This window comes from Myotis lucifugus, unplaced genomic scaffold (assembly GCF_000147115.1).
Source record: "Myotis lucifugus unplaced genomic scaffold, Myoluc2.0 scaffold_25, whole genome shotgun sequence".
Classification (NCBI taxonomy): domain Eukaryota; kingdom Metazoa; phylum Chordata; class Mammalia; order Chiroptera; family Vespertilionidae; genus Myotis; species Myotis lucifugus.
Genome location: NW_005871073.1, coordinates 1,583,352 through 1,604,135, shown reverse-complemented (window position 1 = coordinate 1,604,135; position 20,784 = coordinate 1,583,352). Strand labels below are relative to the sequence as shown.

General features: G+C 39.1%; 1 protein-coding gene across 1 annotated transcript in view; it reads left to right on the top strand.

Moving 5' to 3' along the window:
* The window catches only part of ERICH3 (glutamate rich 3), a 75,895-nt gene that overhangs the window by 18,675 nt on the left and 36,436 nt on the right, over positions 1-20,784 (top strand). The window contains exons 7-8 of the mRNA XM_023751808.1: positions 484-702; positions 13,785-13,965. Of these exons, the coding sequence (XP_023607576.1) occupies positions 484-702; positions 13,785-13,965 (400 nt within the window). The remainder of the gene's footprint in view (positions 1-483; positions 703-13,784; positions 13,966-20,784) is intronic.

Here is a 20,784-nt window from a genome sequence, read left to right as displayed (position 1 = left end):
AGGGGAAAATAAGCTGAATAGAGCCTTTGGGTTAGCCTCTGTACTTGGTACCTTGAAATTGTATTGTCAAGGACTACTATAACACCTGAATGGGTGAAATGAATATGAAGAAAGTGCTAAGACCCCATTGTTAAGTAGACTCTTCAACCATGCTTCAAAGTAAACACTTTAAACTTCTTGATTCCAAATTGTTTAATTATACTTAGATTTAATGGATTGTTGAGGAAAAATCCACAAAGTACTCTAAAGATGCCGTCATTGTATATTTGATTTAAAAATACACTTAAATAATGTTAGAAATTCATAAAAATTTAATTTGCTATGGATGCTTCAAACAGAATGGATTGTTTTGAGTTTGCCTATTTATATCAGTTGTGTTGCATTGCAATGTCAATCATACAGTCTTGTCTCTAATTCTGGGTGATACTGAATCACCACTTAATTCTCTTTCACTGGTTCTTATGTCATGGAATGTGATTACAGGGCAAGAAGGCAATGATGAAGCTCAGGAACTCCATGGACAATTCACAGGGAATGAAACAGTGTCAACCTCTGAACATTAACAGTTACATGATGCCTGTTCCTCCTCCACCTCCTTCCCCGAATGGAAAAATCACAAGGGAAAGTAGATCTGAAACATGGAGAAGGAGAAGATTTCGGTCAAGCACTGCTCCAAATGGCTTAGAACCAATCTTTACCAGGGTGATTATGGAATCAAGTTTTTGTTTATTAATTTAGCAGAGAGTACATTGCATTGTTAAATTTCTAGATTTGCAGTAAAAGAATTTAAGAAAATCAAAGGCTAAATGCCTTGAATAAAGAAATATAATACTTTTATTAATGTAACTAGAGGCCCGGTGCACAAAAATTTGTTTACTTGGGGGGTCCCTCAGCCCGGCCTATGCCCTCTTGCAGTCTGGGACCCCTCAGAGGATGTCCACCTGCTGGCTTAGGCCCACTCCCTGGGGGATTGGGCCCAAGCTGGCAGTCAGACATCCCTCTGGCAGCCTGGCAGCCCTCGGGGGATGTCCACTTGCCAGCGGGGAGCAGACCTAGCTGCAGTCGGACATCCTTAGCGCTGCTGAGGAGGCAAGAGAGACTCCCACCACCACCGCTGTACTGGCAGCCGTCAGTCTGGCTTGTGGCTGAGCAGAGCTCCCCCTGTGGGAGAGCACTGACCACCAGGGGGCAGCTCCTGCATTGAGTGTCTGCCCCCTGGTGGTCAGTGTGTATCACAGTAACCAGTCATTCCCAGTCGTTCTGCTTTTAGGGTCAGTTTGCATATTACCCTTTTATTATATAGGATAGAGGCCTGGTGCATGGGTGGGGTCTGGCTGGTTTGCCCTGAAGGTGTCCTGGACAAGGGTGGGGGTCCCGCTTGGGTGCCTGGCTAGCCTGGGTGAGGAGCTGATGGCTGTTTGCAGGCTGGTCACACCCCCTTCAGGGTGGGGGTCCCCACTGGGGTGCCTGGCCAGCCTGGGTGAGGGGCTGAGGGCCGTTTTCAGGCTTGCCTAGCCCCCCAGTGACGGAAGCTCCCAGCCTCTTCTTTTTTTCTTTTTCTTTTTTTATTCTGGGATTTATTTACCTTCTATAATTGAAACTTTGTAGCCTTGAGAGGAGCTCAGAGCTGGCCAGGGCATGCAGGAGGGAAGCCTCCTGCTTGCTCCAGCTCCTTGGCCACGCTTGCTGAAAGCAGGTATCTGGGGTTTATTTACCTTCTATAATTGAAAATTTATTGCTTTGAGTGGAGCTCAGAGCCTGCCGCGGCAAGCGGGAAGCTTGACTTCCTCCATCATTGGGGCAACCAAGCCTCCTGCTTGCTCCAGCTCCATGGCTGCCGGCCGCCATCTTGGTTGGGTTAATTTGCATATAGTCGCTCTGATTGGCTGGTGGGTGTGGCTTAAGATGTAGTGAAGGTATGGTCAATTTGCATGTTTGTCTTCTATTAGTGTAGATTGTAAGCTTGAATGAATCTGCAATCAAATATTTGAGAAGTGCAGTTCAGAAACTAATTGCACAATTGATAAAAAAAATCCAGTGAATCTTGAGATCAAATTTAGTTTGTACTATACCCATTTCCATATTATTTATTATTTTGGATATTTAATTTATTACTTATTTATTTCTTTTAATTTGCTCATTCAATCACACATCAGAAATATCTTAACATTTAATTTGCAAAAATTCTGAAATTTAAACTTAAAAAACAATATACTATATAAAGTAACTTTTAGTAAGCTTTTAGTAATCACTTTTAGTGATTGTTGGCAAATTATTTTATAACATTTAGAAAAGAATTTATTTCAATGTTCTTAAAAAATATTGTACTTTTTTGTACTCATTTCCTCAAAATACTGATGAATAGTCTTAAGACCAGTTAGACTTTATATATGTACAGGCTAGTATGAAGGCAAAATATCTCTTAATTTTTATTGTGTAGATATACAACTAATTGTAATTATATGTAACTTTTGTGATTTGCAGGTAGCTAGGTCAACATTTCACTGAATGAGAATCAGGGAATATAGTACCAACATGCACATAGACTACATGCTGTCTCTTAAAAACCAACCTCACTCTTGTTTTTTAAATTATTATGGTGGTAAAATTGGTATACAACATCATATATATTATATTTCAGGAGTACATTATAATTTGATATTTGTATACATTGCATAGTGTTCACTACTATAAGTTTAGTTATCATCCATCACCATACAATTGATTCCCTTCAACCATTTCACCTTCTCCCCAAGATTCATCCCTTTTAGTAACCACCAATCTGTTTTCTGTATCTATAAATTTGTTTTTGTTTTATTTATTCAGTTCTTTTTAGAGTCCACATATAAATGAATAATACTATATTTATCTTTCTCTGTCTAACTTTTTTCAAGGTCTATCCATGTTGTTGCAAATGGCAATTTTCCTTCTTTTTTATGGCTGAGTACTATTCCAGTGTGTGTGTGTGTGTGTGTGTGTGTGTGTGTGTGTGTGTGTGTGTGTATCAAATCTTCTTTAATCATTCATCCATTGGTGGGCACTTAGATGGTTGTCTTAACTATTATAAATCATGCTGCAATGAACTTAGAGGTGCATATCTCCTTTTGAACTAGTGTTTTTCTATTCTTCAGATAAATATCCAGAAGTTGATTAGCTGGGTCATATGATAGTTCTAATCTTAACTTTTTGAGGAATCTCCATACAGTTTTTTATAGTGGCCACAACAGTTTACATTCTCACCAAGAGTGTATGAGGATTTTCTTCTTTTCACGTTGTTTCCAACACTTGTTATGTGATGTTTAACAGATGTGAGTTGATGTTTCAATGTGGTTTTGATTTGTATTTCCCTGATAATTAGTGATGTTGAACATCTTCTCTTGTGCCTATTATAGTCTTCTTGGCTGTTTATAGTCTTCTTGGGAAAATGTCTGTTTAAATACTCTGCCCATTTTATAATTGGGTCATTTGTTTTTATGTTGGTGGGTTGTGTGAACTATATATTTCAGATATTAAGCTTTTATCAGATAAATGATTTGCAAATATCTTCTCCCATTCAATAGGTTCCCTTTAGTTTTGTTGATGGTTTCCCTTGCTGTACAAAAGCTTTTTAGTTTGATATAACCCAATTTGTTTATTTTTGCTTTTGCTTCTCTTGCCTTTGGAGTCATATCTAAAAAAGTTATTAAGACAAGGAACTTATCACGGACCTTACCACCTATGTGTTTTTTCCTAGGAATTTTGTGATTTCAGGTCTTACATTAAGTCCTTAATCCATCTTAAATTAATTTTGTATATGATGTGAGACAGTAGTCTAGTATCTTTTGCATGTGGCCATCCAGTTTTCCCAGCACCATTTACTGAAGAGATTGTCCTTTGCCCATTATATATTCTTAGCTCATTTGTTATAAATTAATTCTTTATATTCATGCAGATTTGTTTCTGGGCTCTCTATTCTGTTCCATTGATCTGTATTTCTGTTTTTATGTTAATACCATACTGTGTTGATTACTATAGTTTTGTAGTATAGTTTGAAGCCAGGAATCATGATACCTCCAGCTTTGTTCTTTCTCAAAATTGCTTTTTTTGTTTTGGATCTTTTGTATTTCCACACAAATTTTAAAAGTATTTTTTTTAGTTCTGTGAAAAATGCTACTATAACTAACCTCATTCTTAAGAGCTTTATTTATTCTTTGTCTACATCTTACTCTTAGCACCTATACTCACCAATATCTTTCTCCAAAACTTTGGGACTATGTTTCTCATGCTTGCTCAGATTTCCTCCTTTCACTTCTATTTCCCACCAATTCTCTTCCTTTGGTCCAGTCTCTGACATGGCATTGTAACCTCATCGCTGAGGCTCAGGCTCTACCCTGTCTCCTTAAACGGTGTGTCCTTTTCCATTGCCCTTGGCACCTAACATGTCTGTCATTCTCCTTCCTAATTTGTATTTTTTGTTCTCTCTTTAATATTCATCTCTGTCACTCAACATCCCTAGGCCTTATATAAAGTAACCAAATCTTCTGTTTTCTCCTTTCCTACTGAAAGTTTTCTGAAGAGTAGTATAGCTGAGTCTAACAAACAACCCCAGGCAACTCAGCTTCTAACAACAAAGGTTTATTTCTTATTCTCATTATTATCTGTTGTTGGTCACCTGTCATTCTGGGACCTAGACTCGAGGAGTTGTCCCTGTCTGGGGTATGTTGGCCTCATGGACAGCAGAACCATGGAATTCTTTGAAGATTCCACTCAGAACTGACACATGTCACTTGCACTTGTGCTGTAGTACCAAACTTGACATTAATAGAGTGGGAAGTATCATCCTCTCACATAGATTGGGGGTAGATATCGGAGCAATAATAGAATTTACCACATCTACTAACTTATTTTGAACCCATTGCCTGCTGGTCCCCCAGGCCAACAAACTGTCTTTAAGGATGTGGCTCCCACTTAGCAAATATAGTGGCTTCCTTATCATCCTCACTTGGTGGCAGCATTTGATTTTTTGATATTAAAAGGTATTACTGAGATAAACTCTACCTGTTCATCCTTTAAAAAAGTTTAAATGTCTCACAAACCATAAGAATATATAAAATTTATATGTACAAGTTAAACAACAATAATCAAACAAACACTCATGTTCACACCACGACTTCTTAACAAAGTGGAATGTTACTGTCATATTCTGAACCTCTGAGCTGTCACATCCCCTATTGCTTCCCAGAGGAACTCCCATACTGACATCTGTGTTAACTGAGTCCCTGCTTTTCTTTGGAGTTCTATCACTTACATTCAGTAACCTTCAGAAATAAGTTCAAACCTAGCATTGTAACGAAATGATATTTCCTGGAGAAAACAGGCTGAATAGAGTTTTTGAGTCACAGTCTGGGATTGGGGTAAATTTTTAAAATAGTTTTAAGAGCTTCTTCTGGAAAAGTCAGAGAAGCCAGGTCATGAGTGTGTCCTAAGAAAATGGGGCTCACCAGAGACCGGGCATCTAAAGAGGTCCTCCTGTGAGCCAGCCAGTGGACATCAACAGGAATGTGGTCAGGTGAATGAGCTTCTGTAAACAGGCACAGAGGCGAGAGTGGCAACTGGGGCAGCTTCCCTTGGGCATTCTGCCCTGAGGTTGGAAATGCAGCAGTATGGTGTCCACAGGCATCCTCGCTTTGACGGACCTTAGCATGTCTTTCTCTTGAATCACAGGGCTTCAGTTTGCCCTGGTCTTAAAAAATAAAAACAAAAAAACAAACAAATAAGAAAACTTAAAAAAAACCCAACAACACTTTCTGTCCTCTCTTTTCAAAATCCCTGTTTTAGGAATGTCGGAACTACTAAACTGATGCTCTAATATTCTTAGCTTTTCTGTCTCATTTTCTATGTCTTTGTCTTTTTGTTCTACTTGCTGGGAGATTTCTTCAATTTAATCTTCCGCACATACTGCTGAGTTTTTTCTTCCACTGCCTTATTTTAATTCTAAGTACTCCTTTTGTGTTCACTGAATGTTACTTTTAAAAAGCTTCTTATTATTGTTCTGTATGATTTTGATTCTTTGCTATTTGTGGAGACTTGCTTTGTAGGCTAATATATGTTCAGTTTTTGTAAAGAACGTGCTTCTCTAAATGTTGGGATCAGCATTCTATAAATGCCCAATAAATAAGAAATGTAAATTGTCATCCATATTTTTTATATTTTTAGCTTTTAAAAAAATCTGTGTGGTCTCACGGTTTCTGAATTCTAATGATCAGTCTCTATAATTTAGATTGTCACTTTCTCCTCGTTTTGTTTTGTAAATGTCAAGTTCTGTTTTGTAAATGTTCAAACATCTTGTTATGTGCTCTCAGAATTGGGATTACTCTATTTTGCTGGTGATGTGATTTTTTTTGTCATTAAAAAAGATTTTCTTTATTACTTACTACTTTTGGCCTTAAAACCTATTTTGCTAATAGTTCTTTTCCTTATTTTCTTTAGATTAGTATTTAAGGTAGTACATTTCTTTTACTTTCTGTACATTTAAACTTTAGGCTTTACATGTATTTTTGCAACATATGGGTGCTCTGTGTTTATCTCAAGCTAAGAATCTCTGTTCCCTTAATAAGTGAGTTTAGTCCAATTACATTTATTTTATATGGTAATGTATTTAGACTTACTTTTATCATCCTAGTTTTTATTTTCTACTTACCATATTTTTTTTAGATAGTATTATATGCTTTTATTGATTCTTCCTTGAAACTTCCCTCTCTTGCCTTCCATGGCATTCTATTTTAATGCTGCTTTGCCATCTGCTTGTATCTCTTGTCTTCCTCCTTTGTGTCTCTTCTTCTTCTTCACCTCTTAATCTAGCCATCAACATGGCTTAGATCTTGACACTTTTTTATTGTTATTAAATATGTACTCCTCTTCCCACATGGCTTTGATAGCATTCTAGGTATCTCTTGGATTTTTTTATCAGCTCCTGGGTCCTGGGGTATAGAATAAAATTGGCATAATGGGGTGACTCATGTACTTTTAGTACTTGGATTTATTTTATTTTTATTTAGAACTGATTTTTAAAGGGGAGGTGACTCACTCTCATGACTAATTTACACATTAAATTCACTCTTTTATTTTTTGAGTACCACCCCAGAGCATCCTTTATTTTTTAAAAATATATTTGCATTGATTTCAGAGAAGAAGGAAAAGGGAGACAGAGATAGAAACATCAATGATCAGAAAGGGTCATTGATTGGCTGCCTCTTCCATGCCCTACAGTGGGGATCAAGCCCACAACCTGGGCATGTGCCCTGACCAGGAATCAAACTATGACCTCCTGATTCTTAGGTCAACATTCAACCACTGAACCACGCTGGCTGAGACCAAAGCATCCTTTAAATGCTCTTAAAAGGAAAGAAAGGGGTAGAAGGCAAAGAAACTTGGCTTGCTGGTGGCCCATCATTTGTTCCTCTATGAATGTGTAGAGCATGGTCCCTGGATTCTGTGATCTGTGTCCCTAGAGGATGATGCATGGAGCCAAATGATGAGATGTGGTAGATCACACAGCACAGCACATTGCTTCTGTGTCCTCTTGCTTTGTTCTAGGACTTGCTTTTACAGAATCTATGAGACTAGTTAGAATTTCCTTGGAGGCTTCTCTCACCCATCTGAAGATTCTTGTGTTCCCACTCAGGATTGCTGGTTCACCTACACTACACAGCAGATTACTGAAGAGGTGGATGGTCCCATCAATAGTGTTTATAAATGTGAAAATACAGGCTTTCAGATAAGAACCTATTTAATCATCATCTTTATCAATTAAAAAAAGTCTTTTAAAATTTTATATGATTTGTGAGAGGGCAAAGAGCTTCCCCTGGCAAGAACTGATCTGTACATTTTTTAAATACCATGTTTTTAAATTCAATAAGTATTTTATACGTACAGCACTTCTCATTTGAATGAGCCACCTTTCAAGAGCCCAGCAGCCAAATATGGCAAGTGGCTGCATCTCAGACAGCACAGCTCTACACCTTAACAATGGCTCAGGTATCTGGTACTCCTTTTTCATCCTCACTGCTACGTCTTCAGTTCAGACGCTTGCTACCTAACTCTTAACCAGGCTATTGCAATCATCAACATACTTATATCCTGGCTCTAAATCAACAAATAGCTCAATTTAGCTTTTATTGATAATGACAAGCACTATGCTAGGTGCCGAGGCTACCAACATAAATAAGACCAAATCCTTGTTCTCGGAAAGATTGCAGTTTAGCAAGAGAGACAGAAACATGTGCAATTAACCATGATGCATTGTGATGAGAACAAGCATAGAAGTATAAATAAAGCACAATGGGAACATAGAGGGAGGAAATAGACATTCTGAATGAGGAGATTGGAGAGTGCTTCAGAAAGAAGGTGGCGTTTGGAATGGGCTTTGAAAGATGAGTAGGAAGCTAGCATATAGAACCAGGGAGCAGCGTGTAAAAAAGCAGGAAGGGGAAAAAAGAGTAAGGGACGTCCATCTCAGTGTTAGCAGATTCTACGTAATGATGTTAACATCAACTCTGTGAAGTGCCTTTCAGCATGCTTCTTTCCTGCTTAAACCTCTTATTAGTCCTCTTCCCAAATGAGAGCAGGTATATTTTTTGCTTTGCTGTTTGAAAATGTAGGTTTTATTGTGATTCTGGTATATTGAGATCCATAGATGATGATTGCCTTTGAAGAGACGGGTTGTCCCTTGAGTTCCCAAGAGGCGGGGACATGCCATGGATTAGTTAGGGTTCTGTCCAGAAGAATGTTTGACCACATCTCTGGGCATCGTGGCCCAACTAAGGTGACAGACAAAGGTAACCATCACACCATGTCACACAGGGCAACAGAGGACAGCACCAGGGACAGTTGGGAGGCTGTAGGAGTGTGAAGAATATATAGGCAAGAGCCTTTGTTGTGTTTCTGAGAAATGGAATAATATGGCAGGGTAAGCAGGCTTAGGGTTGGGTAGTATGCATAATTTTGGCAGTTTCCAGGGTCTAAGGGCTGTCCTGAGTTGTCTGGTACCTGATCCCAGGGTGATTAGGATTTGGGAACATTGGTCTGGAGTTCAAGAGCCAGATAGTAGTTTTCCTGGAACAATTCAAATTAATGCTCATTTTTTCTAGCACGTGTCCTAGTTTGGATTATAAATTCTATGGTGCCCTAGCCGATTTGGCTCAGTGGATAGAACATCGGCCTGTGGACTGAAGGGTCCCAGGTTCGATTCTAGTCAAGGGTTCCTCCCCTACTTGAGCCCTGTTTAGGGTGCGTGCAGGAAGCAACCAATCGATGTGTTTCTCTCACATCAATATTTCTCTCTGTCTTTCCTTCTCTCTTCCACTCTCTCTAAAAACCAATGGAAAAATATCCTTGGGTGAGGATTAAAAAATAAAATAAAATTGATAAAAATATATTTAAATAATAAATAAATACATTCTATGGTCACCCTACTAACTAGAAGTTTATTGCAGTGGTCCAGGTAAGATTTTAGGATGTCCAGAGTTCATCAGGGCGTGGCTAAGTGGCTGGAAAGGAATTGCTGCCCAACACTATCAACAAGTACAGGCTCTTGGACATTAGAAATCTCTTATATCCAGCACAGACAGGCCTGGGCAGAGATACAGGACACCCCAGTGGGGATTTGTTTTATCAATTGAATGCTAAATATTACATATACGTAACGGCTAACTCCTTAACCATTCAAGGGTCTTGCTGTTGGTCAGCACAGATTGTTATTGCCGGAGATATCAGAAAAGAAATGAGAAGGAAAGTCATAAGCAACTGAAGAAGAAGTCAGAAAGATAACCCTTAGTTGTTCAGGGCCATGAGGCCTTGCTGCTCTTCTTAACGTGGAGCTGAAATTTTATGGATATTTTTTGTTGTTATTAATACTCACCGATGATATATTTTTTTTCCCAATGGATTTTTAAAGAGAGTGGAAGGGAAGGGGAGAGAAATACAGAGAAAAACGCCAATGTGAAAGAGACATATGGATTGGTTGCCTCTCAATGAGCCCTGACTAGGGCTGGGGATTGAGCCTGCAACTGAGGTATGTGCCCTTGACCGAAATCAAATCTGCTACCCTTCAGTCCAAAGGCCAATGCTCTAACCACTGAGAAAAATTAGCCAGGGATGGAGGGTTTTGACTCCTGCTTGAGGATAGCAGAGAGGGCCATGAAAGCTTGTCAAAATTTCATCAGTTTGCAGTCATTCTAACCTTGGAAGACAGTAAGTATAGAGGCAACTTAGTCAACTGGAAGAAACAATTGTTTCCTAGTACACGTACTTAATCATGAGCTGTCATTTGGCCTCTCATTAGAACCCAGAAAGGTTATTTGGTGACAATAATTGGGGAATATTTTTTAAAGGAATCAAGCAACTAGACCCAGGGAAAAAGAAGATGTTGCTATCAGGAATACATTTTAGCAGAGGGAAGAATATGAATAAGAATAAATGAAAAGGGTGAAGAGCTGTTATGTTGTTTTATTTTTTTAAAATATATTTTATTGATTTTTTACAGAGAGGAAGGGAGAGGGATAGAGAGTTGGAAACATCGATGAGAGAGAAACATCGATCAGCTGCCTCCTGCACACCCCCTACTGGGGATGTACCCGCAACCAAGGTACATGCCCTTGACCGGAATCGAACCCGGGACCCTTCATTCAGCAGGCCGACGCTCTATCTACTGAGCCAAACAGGTTAGGGCTATGTTGTTTTATTTTAAATGTTCTTCCTTCTAGTTCTCATTTCGTATACAGGAGGCAGGCTTTGCTTCAGTCCACTCCCACTATTACCTTGTATTTATACAGTGCTCATCTACCAGAGGCTCACAGGGCAGCCTTGAATCCATGTCGCTCTAGAAAGTATTGCTTAACAAAAGGGGGATGCTCTTATTTCATTTGTCATATCATGAAATATTCCAGTGGGAGCCTGGAGCTGGATTTGCCTTAGGCTGATGGTTTTGCGTTGGGCTGCACACATGCATGTCACAGCTCCACACACCCAGGCAAGAGAACACGTGGCATCCATTTGCAACGAGGAGCCAGCCCTGCCATCATCCCTTTGCTTTTGACTGTGACTCAGGGAGGTGTTTCGATTTACCTTCATGGCTCTTGATGTTCCTGAAATATTTCTTTTGGGGAGTTCTGTGTGTCCACAGGCAAGACCAGTTGCTTAAATTTTAAACCTCACAGCCCCTCTCTATACTTTTCACACTATTATTTATAGAATTTCATTTGTCAGATTTACTTCCTCTGGTTTTTGCTTCAGAGAAATAGAATGGAAGTAGAAAAGTCCTCTGAGGTAGAAGGGGATGGGTTTGAAGATGGAAATATTTTAGTAGTTACTTCAGAAATTTTTATTGCAACTTTGTTATTCTTTGTAAAAATGCATGCCTCCAAGGCATCTGTAATTCAATGAAATCAAACTCAAATAATTGCCTTGGATTCACTAAAAGTTGGTGTCTTCACATTTTTCATTAAGCTAAGAATTGATTTTTAGAAAAATGAAGTAGGTTAAAAGTAATGTTTGGCCTCGGTGTGATGCTAGAAGCCAAAAATATTCTTACTAGGACGGTTCTCAACCTGTGGGTCACGACCACTTTGGCGGTCAAACGACCCTTTCACAGGGGTCGCCTAAGTCCATTCCTGCATATCAGATATTTACATTACTATTCCTAACAGTAGCAACATTACAGTTATGAAGTAGCAACAAAAATAATTTTATGGTTGAGTCACAACATGAGGAACTGTATTTATAAGGCCATAAGGTTGAGAACCACTGTAACTAGGTCCTTTTAAAGTCTTTCAGTGAGCCATTCTGATTTCTCTGCCTCCTCCTCTTCCTTTTTCTAGTGTCTTTCTTCATCTTCCTCTTGCAGATTAGGCAAGCACTATGCTCATTCACTATTGTGACAAATACTTTAGAATATAGAGAGAAGTTAAAGAATAGGACATTTCTTTTAACCTCTGGCATTTAAATTTGTTTATCTTATAAATTACTAGAGGCCCAGTGCACAAAAATTTGTGCACTCAGGTGGAGGGAGTTCCTCAGCCCAGCCTGTGCCCTCTCACAGTTTGGGACCCCTCGAGGGTGACCACTTGCTGGCTTAGGGCTGTTCCCCAGGGGATTGGGCCTAAGATGGCAATCAGACATCCCTCTGGCAGCCCGGCAGCCCTCGGGGGATGTCCACTTGCCAGCAGGGAGCAGACCTAAGCTGCAGTCAGACATCCTTAGCACTGCTGAGGAGGTGGGAGAGGCTCCCACCACCACTGCTGTACTGGCAGCCATCAGCCTGGCTTGTGGCTGAGCAGAGCTCCCCCCTGTGGGACCGCACTGACCACCAGAGGGCAGCTCCTGCATTGAGCATCTGCCCCCTGGTGGTCAGTGTGTGTCATAGTGACCAGTCATTCCCAGTCGTTCTGCTGTTAGGGTCTGTTTGCATATTATCTTTTTACTATATAGGATAGAGGCCTGGTGCACGGGTGAGGGCCGGCTGGTTTGCCCTGAAGGGTGTCCCGGATCAGGATGGGGGTCCCGCTGGGGTGCCTGGCCAGCCTGGTGAGGGGCTGATGGCTGTTTGCAGCTGGTCACACCCCCTTCAGGTTGGGGGTCCCCACTGGGGTGCCTGGCCAGTCTGGGTGAGGGGCTGAGGGCTGTTTTCAGGCTGGCGGGCAACTGAAGCTCCCAGCCTCTCCTTTTTTTTCCTTTTTTTTTTATTCTGGGATTTATTTACCTTCTATAGCTGTTACTGGAGCTGAGAGCCAGCTCCAGCTCTGAGGCCTGGCTCCAGCTCTGAGGCCCCACTCCAGCTCTGAGGCCGCTGCTGGCTGAAAGCAGGTATCTGGGTTTGTTTAGCTTCTATAATTGAAACATTGTTGCTTCTGGAGCTCAGAGCTAGGCCGCGGCAGGCGGGGAACCTTGGCTTCCTCCATCACTGGAGCAAGCAAGCCTCCTGTTCGCTTCAGCTGCGTGGCTGCCGACCGCCATCTTTGTTGGCAGTTAATTTGCATATCCTGCTGATTAGCCAATGGGAAGCGTAGTGGAGGTATGGTCAATTACCATGTTTGTCTAGTATTAGATAGGATTTAAATTGGTCAATGACAGAGAATATCCGATATGAGCTTAATGAGGTGGTCTTTTGTTGTTGGGTATATGTGATACTTAAAATAATATTAATAATGTTGATTTTCATTGAATTGAATGCCTCCTGTGAAACTGGATAATCACAGGCACATAACATACATTGTCGTTAATCCTCGGAGTGACCACAGAAGGATTCAAATGTGTGAATAAACTCAGAATAAACTCAGGTGTCATTGCTGGAGTGTTAAGCGCTCAATTACTAAACCAATTATTAAATCACAATCACAATTGTTAAGTCAGTTCAAATTAGAACAAAATTATGTCACCAAAATTTAATTAATTTGATTTGTTGTTGTTGTTGTTTTTTGAGAACCAGCTCAAAGAGTGAAGAGCAGTTTCCCGTTAGCATCCTTGACATTATGGTTGTATGTAAAACACATGCACGTACAATAAAAGTACAAATTTTGTACAAGTCTTAGCATTTAATTAACAATACAAAGCCAAAATGTATATAACTATTAGAAAGATATATTTTGTAATGGGCTTCACTTTTTGAGCTCTGTGAAGATTGATGTTTTATGAAGGTTTTGTTGCTAGGTACCTAAAAATAGACTTTTCTATTCTTCATATTACAATGTCATTGCACTCTGTTAGAGGGTAAGTACTTAACAAGCCCCTCCTTTTTAAATTTATTCTAGGATTCAAGAAGGATTAATAAAACACCACTGCATAGTAATGCAGTTATTACAATGATCTATTTGGGGAAGACTGTGCACTTACGTTATAATTACCCAGAATTCCAGGATGAAATACAAGTTTATCAACAGCACTGTGGTGGAGAAAACCTTTGTGTCTACAGAGGCAAACTACTTGAAAAAGGTACACATACAATGTGAATTCTTTTTAAGTACTTGAAGTTAATGTTATAGATAAACTATTGTTGATATCAGAATGACTTCACTTTCTCTATGAAATTATGCATAGTCAGGGACTTATAAAACAGCTGCCTCAAAGTGAATCTGGATTTACTGCTCTGTGATTAAAACTGGAGCAGCAATTACTCTGACAGATTGTGAAAGAAAGAACTTGAAGTTATTTAACCCAGTAACAGATTAATTTGGGGGATAGAGATATATGATCATTAAAATGTTGCACAAATAAACTGTCCCCAAATTACAAGTTAATTATTTGGCTTGCCACAATGAACTACATCATACATTATTCTAAGAGAAAAATACAAGATTGGCAATTTGTTCCTTAGAAGTATGTTGAGATAAAATTACAAACCCAATAAACTTTAGGGGAAATCACACCTAAATAACATGGTGCAGAATTTAGACAAATGCATTTAATACATTTTCACTTTCATTTGATCATAAATCCATGTTTGTTAGTGTCGGGGAGGACAAAATTTTCTTCTACACTTTTAAGTTCTAGCTGGAATAAGAATTAAATTGATGTGAGCTGGATTAACAGGGGAAAATAACCAAATTCAGTTATGTACATAGAGGGTGGAGGGGTTTCTGTAAGAATGTGGGGCCCAGAGACAAATTGGGCAATTGAGGCTTATGTGCCTTTCTAAGGAGAAGGGGTTGGAGTCTAGGACTGCAAAGGGTAGGAAGGCAATTCACATGGAGTTGGAAAAGCAAAGGTTCAGTAAACAAATTAAAAAATGTTTGCTGGACCATGCAGAGACAAGAGGGAACAGAAGGAACTTTGATCTTGAGGCTCTGCTGAGTCTCCCGACCACACCTAGTTCATATTGTATTAGAGTGACCCATGGCGACAGCGCCCTTTCTGGAACAGGCCCTCTACCTGGATTGCTTTAGGCAGGAAGGGAGAAGGTCTAAGGTTCTTCCTGAGTGTTTCCTTTCTTAAAAAAATCAACTTAAAATAATCAATATCCCGCTCTGGCCAATGTGGTTTGATTGAGCGCTGCCCCATGTATGGAAAGATCGCCAGTTGGATTCCCAGTCAGGGTACATCCCCAGGTAGCCAACCCATGTTTCTCTCTCTCTCCCTCCCTCTCCCTTCCTCTCTCTCTCAAGTCAATAAAAACATATTTTAAAAAATACTTTTAAAATAATCGATATTCCCGGAAGACATATTTTGGTGGCATAGGCTAATTTTTATATTGCATATAGAGTTTCACATATTTGACTGAAGTGGTTTTTGTCTACTTAATCTGTGGGACAGCAGTTAAAAGGAAGAGTTGTTACAGGATTGTGCTACTTGTGATTTCCTTGCTTAAGAAACTCTATAGAAAGTAATGGAGTTTTCACTAATTAAGAGACATATTTATATGTGAGTAATCTTGATATAGACTTAGGGGTTAAGGGAGGAGTTGGAGGCAAGCATGGAGTTGTTACTTTTGGCTTTTCTGTTTTCCCTCATCAAGAAAACAGTGATATTACTTTAAAAAATTCAAGTACTTAAAAGAGAAACTATCCATATTTAGGGATTAAATGTTAAAACTTTCCAACATAAGAAAGGGCAAGCACTTGAATGTTAATTTTAATTTCAAGTAAAATACATTATGTTTTACTTTATAAAAATATTTTTTACTTTATAAAAATATGTATAATTTATAAAAATAATGTTTAATAATGCTGGAAATATTTTACCCCATTTTATATACTTGGCTGAAATATAATTTACTTTTGTCTCATTTTTGTAGCATTTGAGAGTTCCTTCCTTCCCTTTTGTAGATGAGGAAAATGAGAGGAGTCCGGAGGTACAGGCTTCCCAAGGTCACACATGCAGCTGTGGGCCGGGTCAAGAGCAGATGCAGCTCCTGACTAGGTGCAGGACCTTTGATTAGTACCATCTAGCTCCAGTTCGCTATTCTCAGTAGCAAAGAGCTTCCTACATTCTCATCATACAATGGGTATAATGAGAGTGGCATAGATACATGCGCTCATTTTTTAAAAGTGTAACTTTCAACTATTAATTTAGAAGAATTGCTGAAATTAGCTGTGTTCTAAAATTGGAATTAACATAATGAAACTCTTCCTGGGTCTTAGATTACTCTTTATTCAAGAAAATGCATATATAATGTCTGTTTGACTGCTGGAAAGCATGGCACATACAAATGAAAACAAAACAAAACAAAACAAAACACAGTAAGACTTAGCTGAATGAATTTCTGGGAGAGGATATACACTCTGTGATTAGTGTGCCAAGCCAAAGGTTACGAGGGAGTGTTACCTGGTTACGCGTTATTTTGCATACATACTGGGCCTGGGACTATCTTTTTGTTATGTCATCGGACAGTCTTGAATTATAGGATGCGATGGGGACATAAGTAATTGAATCCCATCCACACAATAATTTTGTCTCAGCTTGTTCTTGATTGCCAGGAAAGTAATTATTCAAAATTGAAAAGTGCGGTGGCTCAGAGTTGACTTGTGGTTCAGCAATCTTAGCAATTTAGCTGAACTGAAAAGAATCTGCCCTTTTTAAAAATCAAAGCTGTGTAAGACTCAATGAAATGTGAATAGGTTTTGAGAAGATTTCTGTTAGGAAAAAAAACACATTTAATGTTATGCTTGGAGCAGAAAACTCATTAAAAATGTGGCATTCATTAACTTGTCTCGCTTTTGGATGAGAAATAACAATAAAATTAATTATTTAATAGTGTGGCAAGTGCATCTTTTATTCCCATAGTAGTTCCATGATGTCTTGCGGTTTGATTTTAGACGTCAAGCCACACATTGATTGTTTATTCTGTACACCGAGGAAGACACTGAACATTTCTACAACTTGTGGAGAATGCAGTTCTTCACAGGCCTTTTGATTTGCCACGTGCATCGTGCATCATTAAACAAGGCAAACCTTAGCCTCCTGGGTTCATGTGGATACAAAGAACAAAGTAACTGTTTTCTGACCCTCTTATAATCTCTTCCTTTTGCCCGATTATCTCTCATTTCCAAACCTGATTCTGTTGTAACTATTTGTGCATTCTGAAGTACTGCCCCTGCCCCCCAATTCGTTCTCTGGTCTTTTTGTGTGATATTTCCTTTGTCTGCAATAGAACAATGGATTTGAAATTCAAAATAGGATTTTAAATTTAAATCTTCCCCATCTTTTAAGATTCAGAATAAGGCTGTGAAGCTTTCTCAGTTGACTCTGTTATCCATCTCTCTTGATGGCAATGGCTCTTATTCTATGCTTAAAACCAAAGCATTTCATTGTACTGAGACTTATATTAACTGTTTTTTTTTATTTCTCTTTTTCTGTTATCATATATTGAGGTGTTTTTTTGTTTAAAAAAATAGCTTTAGTGAGTTGTAATTTACATTCTGTAACATTCACTCATCCTAAGTGTACAATTTACTAATACTTGGGAATTTTCTAGCATTGTGCAACCATTATCTATCACAAAGCAGTTTTAGAACATCTCCATCAGTTCTAAAAGCTTCCTTGTGCCCATTGGCAGTTAATTCCCATTTTCATAGCCAGTCCCAGGCAACCTCTGCAGATTTGCCTTTTATGGATATTTCTTATATATGAAATTATACAATAGGCAGTATTTTGTGTCTTGCTTCTTTCACTTAGCATAATGCTTTTGAGAGTCATCCGTTTGTAGCATCTATCAATAGCTTCTCTGATCTTATATCACTGAATACGTAGTTATCTATCTCCAGGTGATGGATATTTGCATTGTTTCCACTTTTAGGACTTTTATAAATCATGCTGTTACAAATATACAAGTTTTTATATAGACATCTATTTTCATTTCTCTGGAGTAGATCCTAGGAGTGGGTTTGATAGCTTCCCCCCCCCTCTGAGTATGGGTCATATTTCCTGTTTCTTTATATGTTTTTGGATTTCTTGATGAAAACAGAACATTTAAAATTACGTAGCAGTGGTTCTCAACCTTCTGGCTCTTTAAATACAGTTCCTCATATTGTGACCCAACATAAAATTATTTTTGTTGCTACTTCATAACTGTAATGTTGCTACTGTTAGGAATCATAATGTAAATATCTGATATGCAGGATGGTCTTAGGCGACCCCTGTGAAAGGGTCGTTCGACTGACAAAGGGGTCGCGACCCACAGGTTGAGAACCACTCTATTAGAGCAACTGTGGTTTCTGGATTTTGCATTTCTCTTTTGAAGATTATTGTTGTTGCTGTTTGTTGTTGCTGTTTGTTTAGTAATTTACCTGGACCAATTCTGTGAAATTCATTTTCTCTCTCCTTGGTATACAGCTGGTGAAGTCTCTACTCATAATTTTTTAAATTCTATTTTTCAGTTTTCAGGCTAGTTTCTTAGGGTTGTCTCAGTGTCTTCATAGTTTAGTGATCATCTAGTGATTTATCAAAGGCCGTGTTCAAAACTTTGAGCCAGTAAAGTCTCCACCTTGTGCAAGTAGATGTTTGTAGGTTTATTAGTTTCCTGAACTGGTGTAAAAAATGTCCCCTAAGTTGGTGGCTTAAAACAATAGAAATGTATTCTCTCACAGTTTTGGAGGCCAGAGCCTAAAACCAAGGTGTTAGCAGGTTCGTGTTCCCTCTAAATTTTAGTAAAAGCTCTAGGGGAAAATCCTTCCTTGTCCCTTCTAACTTTTGGTGATTCCTGCAATACTTGGCATGCTTTGGCTTATAGCTTCATCACTCCAATCCCTTCTCTGTCTTCACATGTCATACTTCTCTGTATGTTTTTGTGTGTGGCCTGTCCTCTTCTAATAAGGACATAGGTCATTGGAATGAGGACAAAATTCAGGGTGATCTCATCTTGATCCTTCACTAATTATATCTGCAAAGACCCCAGTTTCCAAATCGACTCACATTCTGAGATCTAGGAGGTCATGAATTTTTCGAGGGCAATGTCCATCCTCCTATAGTGGATTCAAGAGTATAGGCGGGGGGGGGGGGCGGGCGGGGGTAAGAGATCAACCAAAAGACTTGTATTCATGCATATGACCATAACCAATAGACACAGACACTAGGGGGGGTTGGGGGGGGTGGCTGGGGAGAGGTCAATGGGTGAAAAAGGAGACATATGTAATACTATATGTAATACTTTAAACAATACAGAACTAAAAAACAAAAAAGAATAAAGAGATGTTAGTTGACATTCCAAAACAAACAAACAAACAAACAAACAAAAAGTACATTCAAAGTTCAGGCAGTTTTCAGGTCTGCTCCTACTCTGATTTTCCACCAGGCTCTCTTGTGTTTCCTTTATTCATGGATACAAACTCCCAGTTGGCTAGGGATGTATGAATAGGTTGAGCCTACTCCAACCCATGCCACTTCCAGCTAGCCGAGAATGTGTATAAAGCTTACTGAATGTGTGAGGGAGGGGACAATTTCTCCCTTCCCTTCTTTGGTTCTTTGGGCTGGTCAAATAATTAAAATAACATAAGGTAGATTAACAGGATAAAATCTAACACATACATTCAGGAAATCTGCACAGACATAAGAGATGCCAAAGATAGTTAAGGCAAGATAAGGTGTATATGTCATTCTGGACTAAGGAGATGGAGGAGACGTATGGAATTTCAAAGGGAAGTCACAGGTAGATGAAAAGAGTTAATTTTTGGTAGATAAATGTTTGTGGGCCATGCAGAAACAATGGGACAGAGAGAAAACTTTAATCAAATGGGCCTTGTGAGCTTCATCCCTGTCTGTTATATCTAGTTTGTATTAAACTATAGTTATGTATGATGATAGTTTCCTTATTGAGCAGGTCCTCTAACGTCTTCTAGGCAGTTAGGAGGAATGTGAAAGGTTCTTTCCGAGTCTTTTGTTTCCTGAAAATAATCCCTATGCCACAGAGACACATTTTGGGGTGGAAAATTTTGCTCCCCTACAAATGCATCTATGATTGCCTTATTACCTATATCCTATGGTTGAATTTGCAGCTAGCCCACTGGCCTGTTGCTTGCCTTAATTAGAACTACAGTTTCAGGCTAGCAAACCCTCTGTCTATGTTAGCTTGCCTCTGAGATTGCTACCTATTAGTGGAAAAGCAACTGGCCAAGGTTATTTTGCCTTCTGTTCCAAATCAAGTGAGCTCCCACTGACATTGAAGCTGCTGGTTATTTATGGCCTGCCCTACCTGTTAGAACTGCAGTGATGAAATAGTGGCAGGTGAGAGGCATGCGAGCAGCCCCAGGCAAGGATGCCTCAGATCTCCACTCTTCTTACCAAAAGTTCAGTAAGTTTTCACGAATAACTGCTGCTCAGTTTAAGCCTTTGGTACATTTTCAGAGACACCATTTTAAGAGGAGAGGATTTGGTGACCACATTTCAGAAGTCTGATATATTAATGTTGTCTCTCCTGCTAAATTATAATTTCTTGAAGGAGGAGACCACATTTGATGTTTTTTCAGTATTTTTGTTTCTCCTTAGTTCAGTGGTTCTCAACCTTCCTAATGCCGCGACCCTTTAATACAGTTCCTCATGTTGTGGTGACCCCCAATTTCATTGTTACAAATTGAACATAATTAAAGCATAGTGATTAATCACAAAACAATATGTAATTATATATGTGTTTTCCGATAGTGTTAGGCGACCCCTGTGAAAGGGTCATCCGACCCCCAAAGGGGTCGCAACCCACAGGTTGAGAACCGCTGCCTTAGTGCCTAAAATAGTGCTACCCATTGTCAGTCAACAATGAGTAACCACATTTTATAAATATTACAGAATGCTTTCCAATATTGCACTGTATATAACCTTTAAGAATGC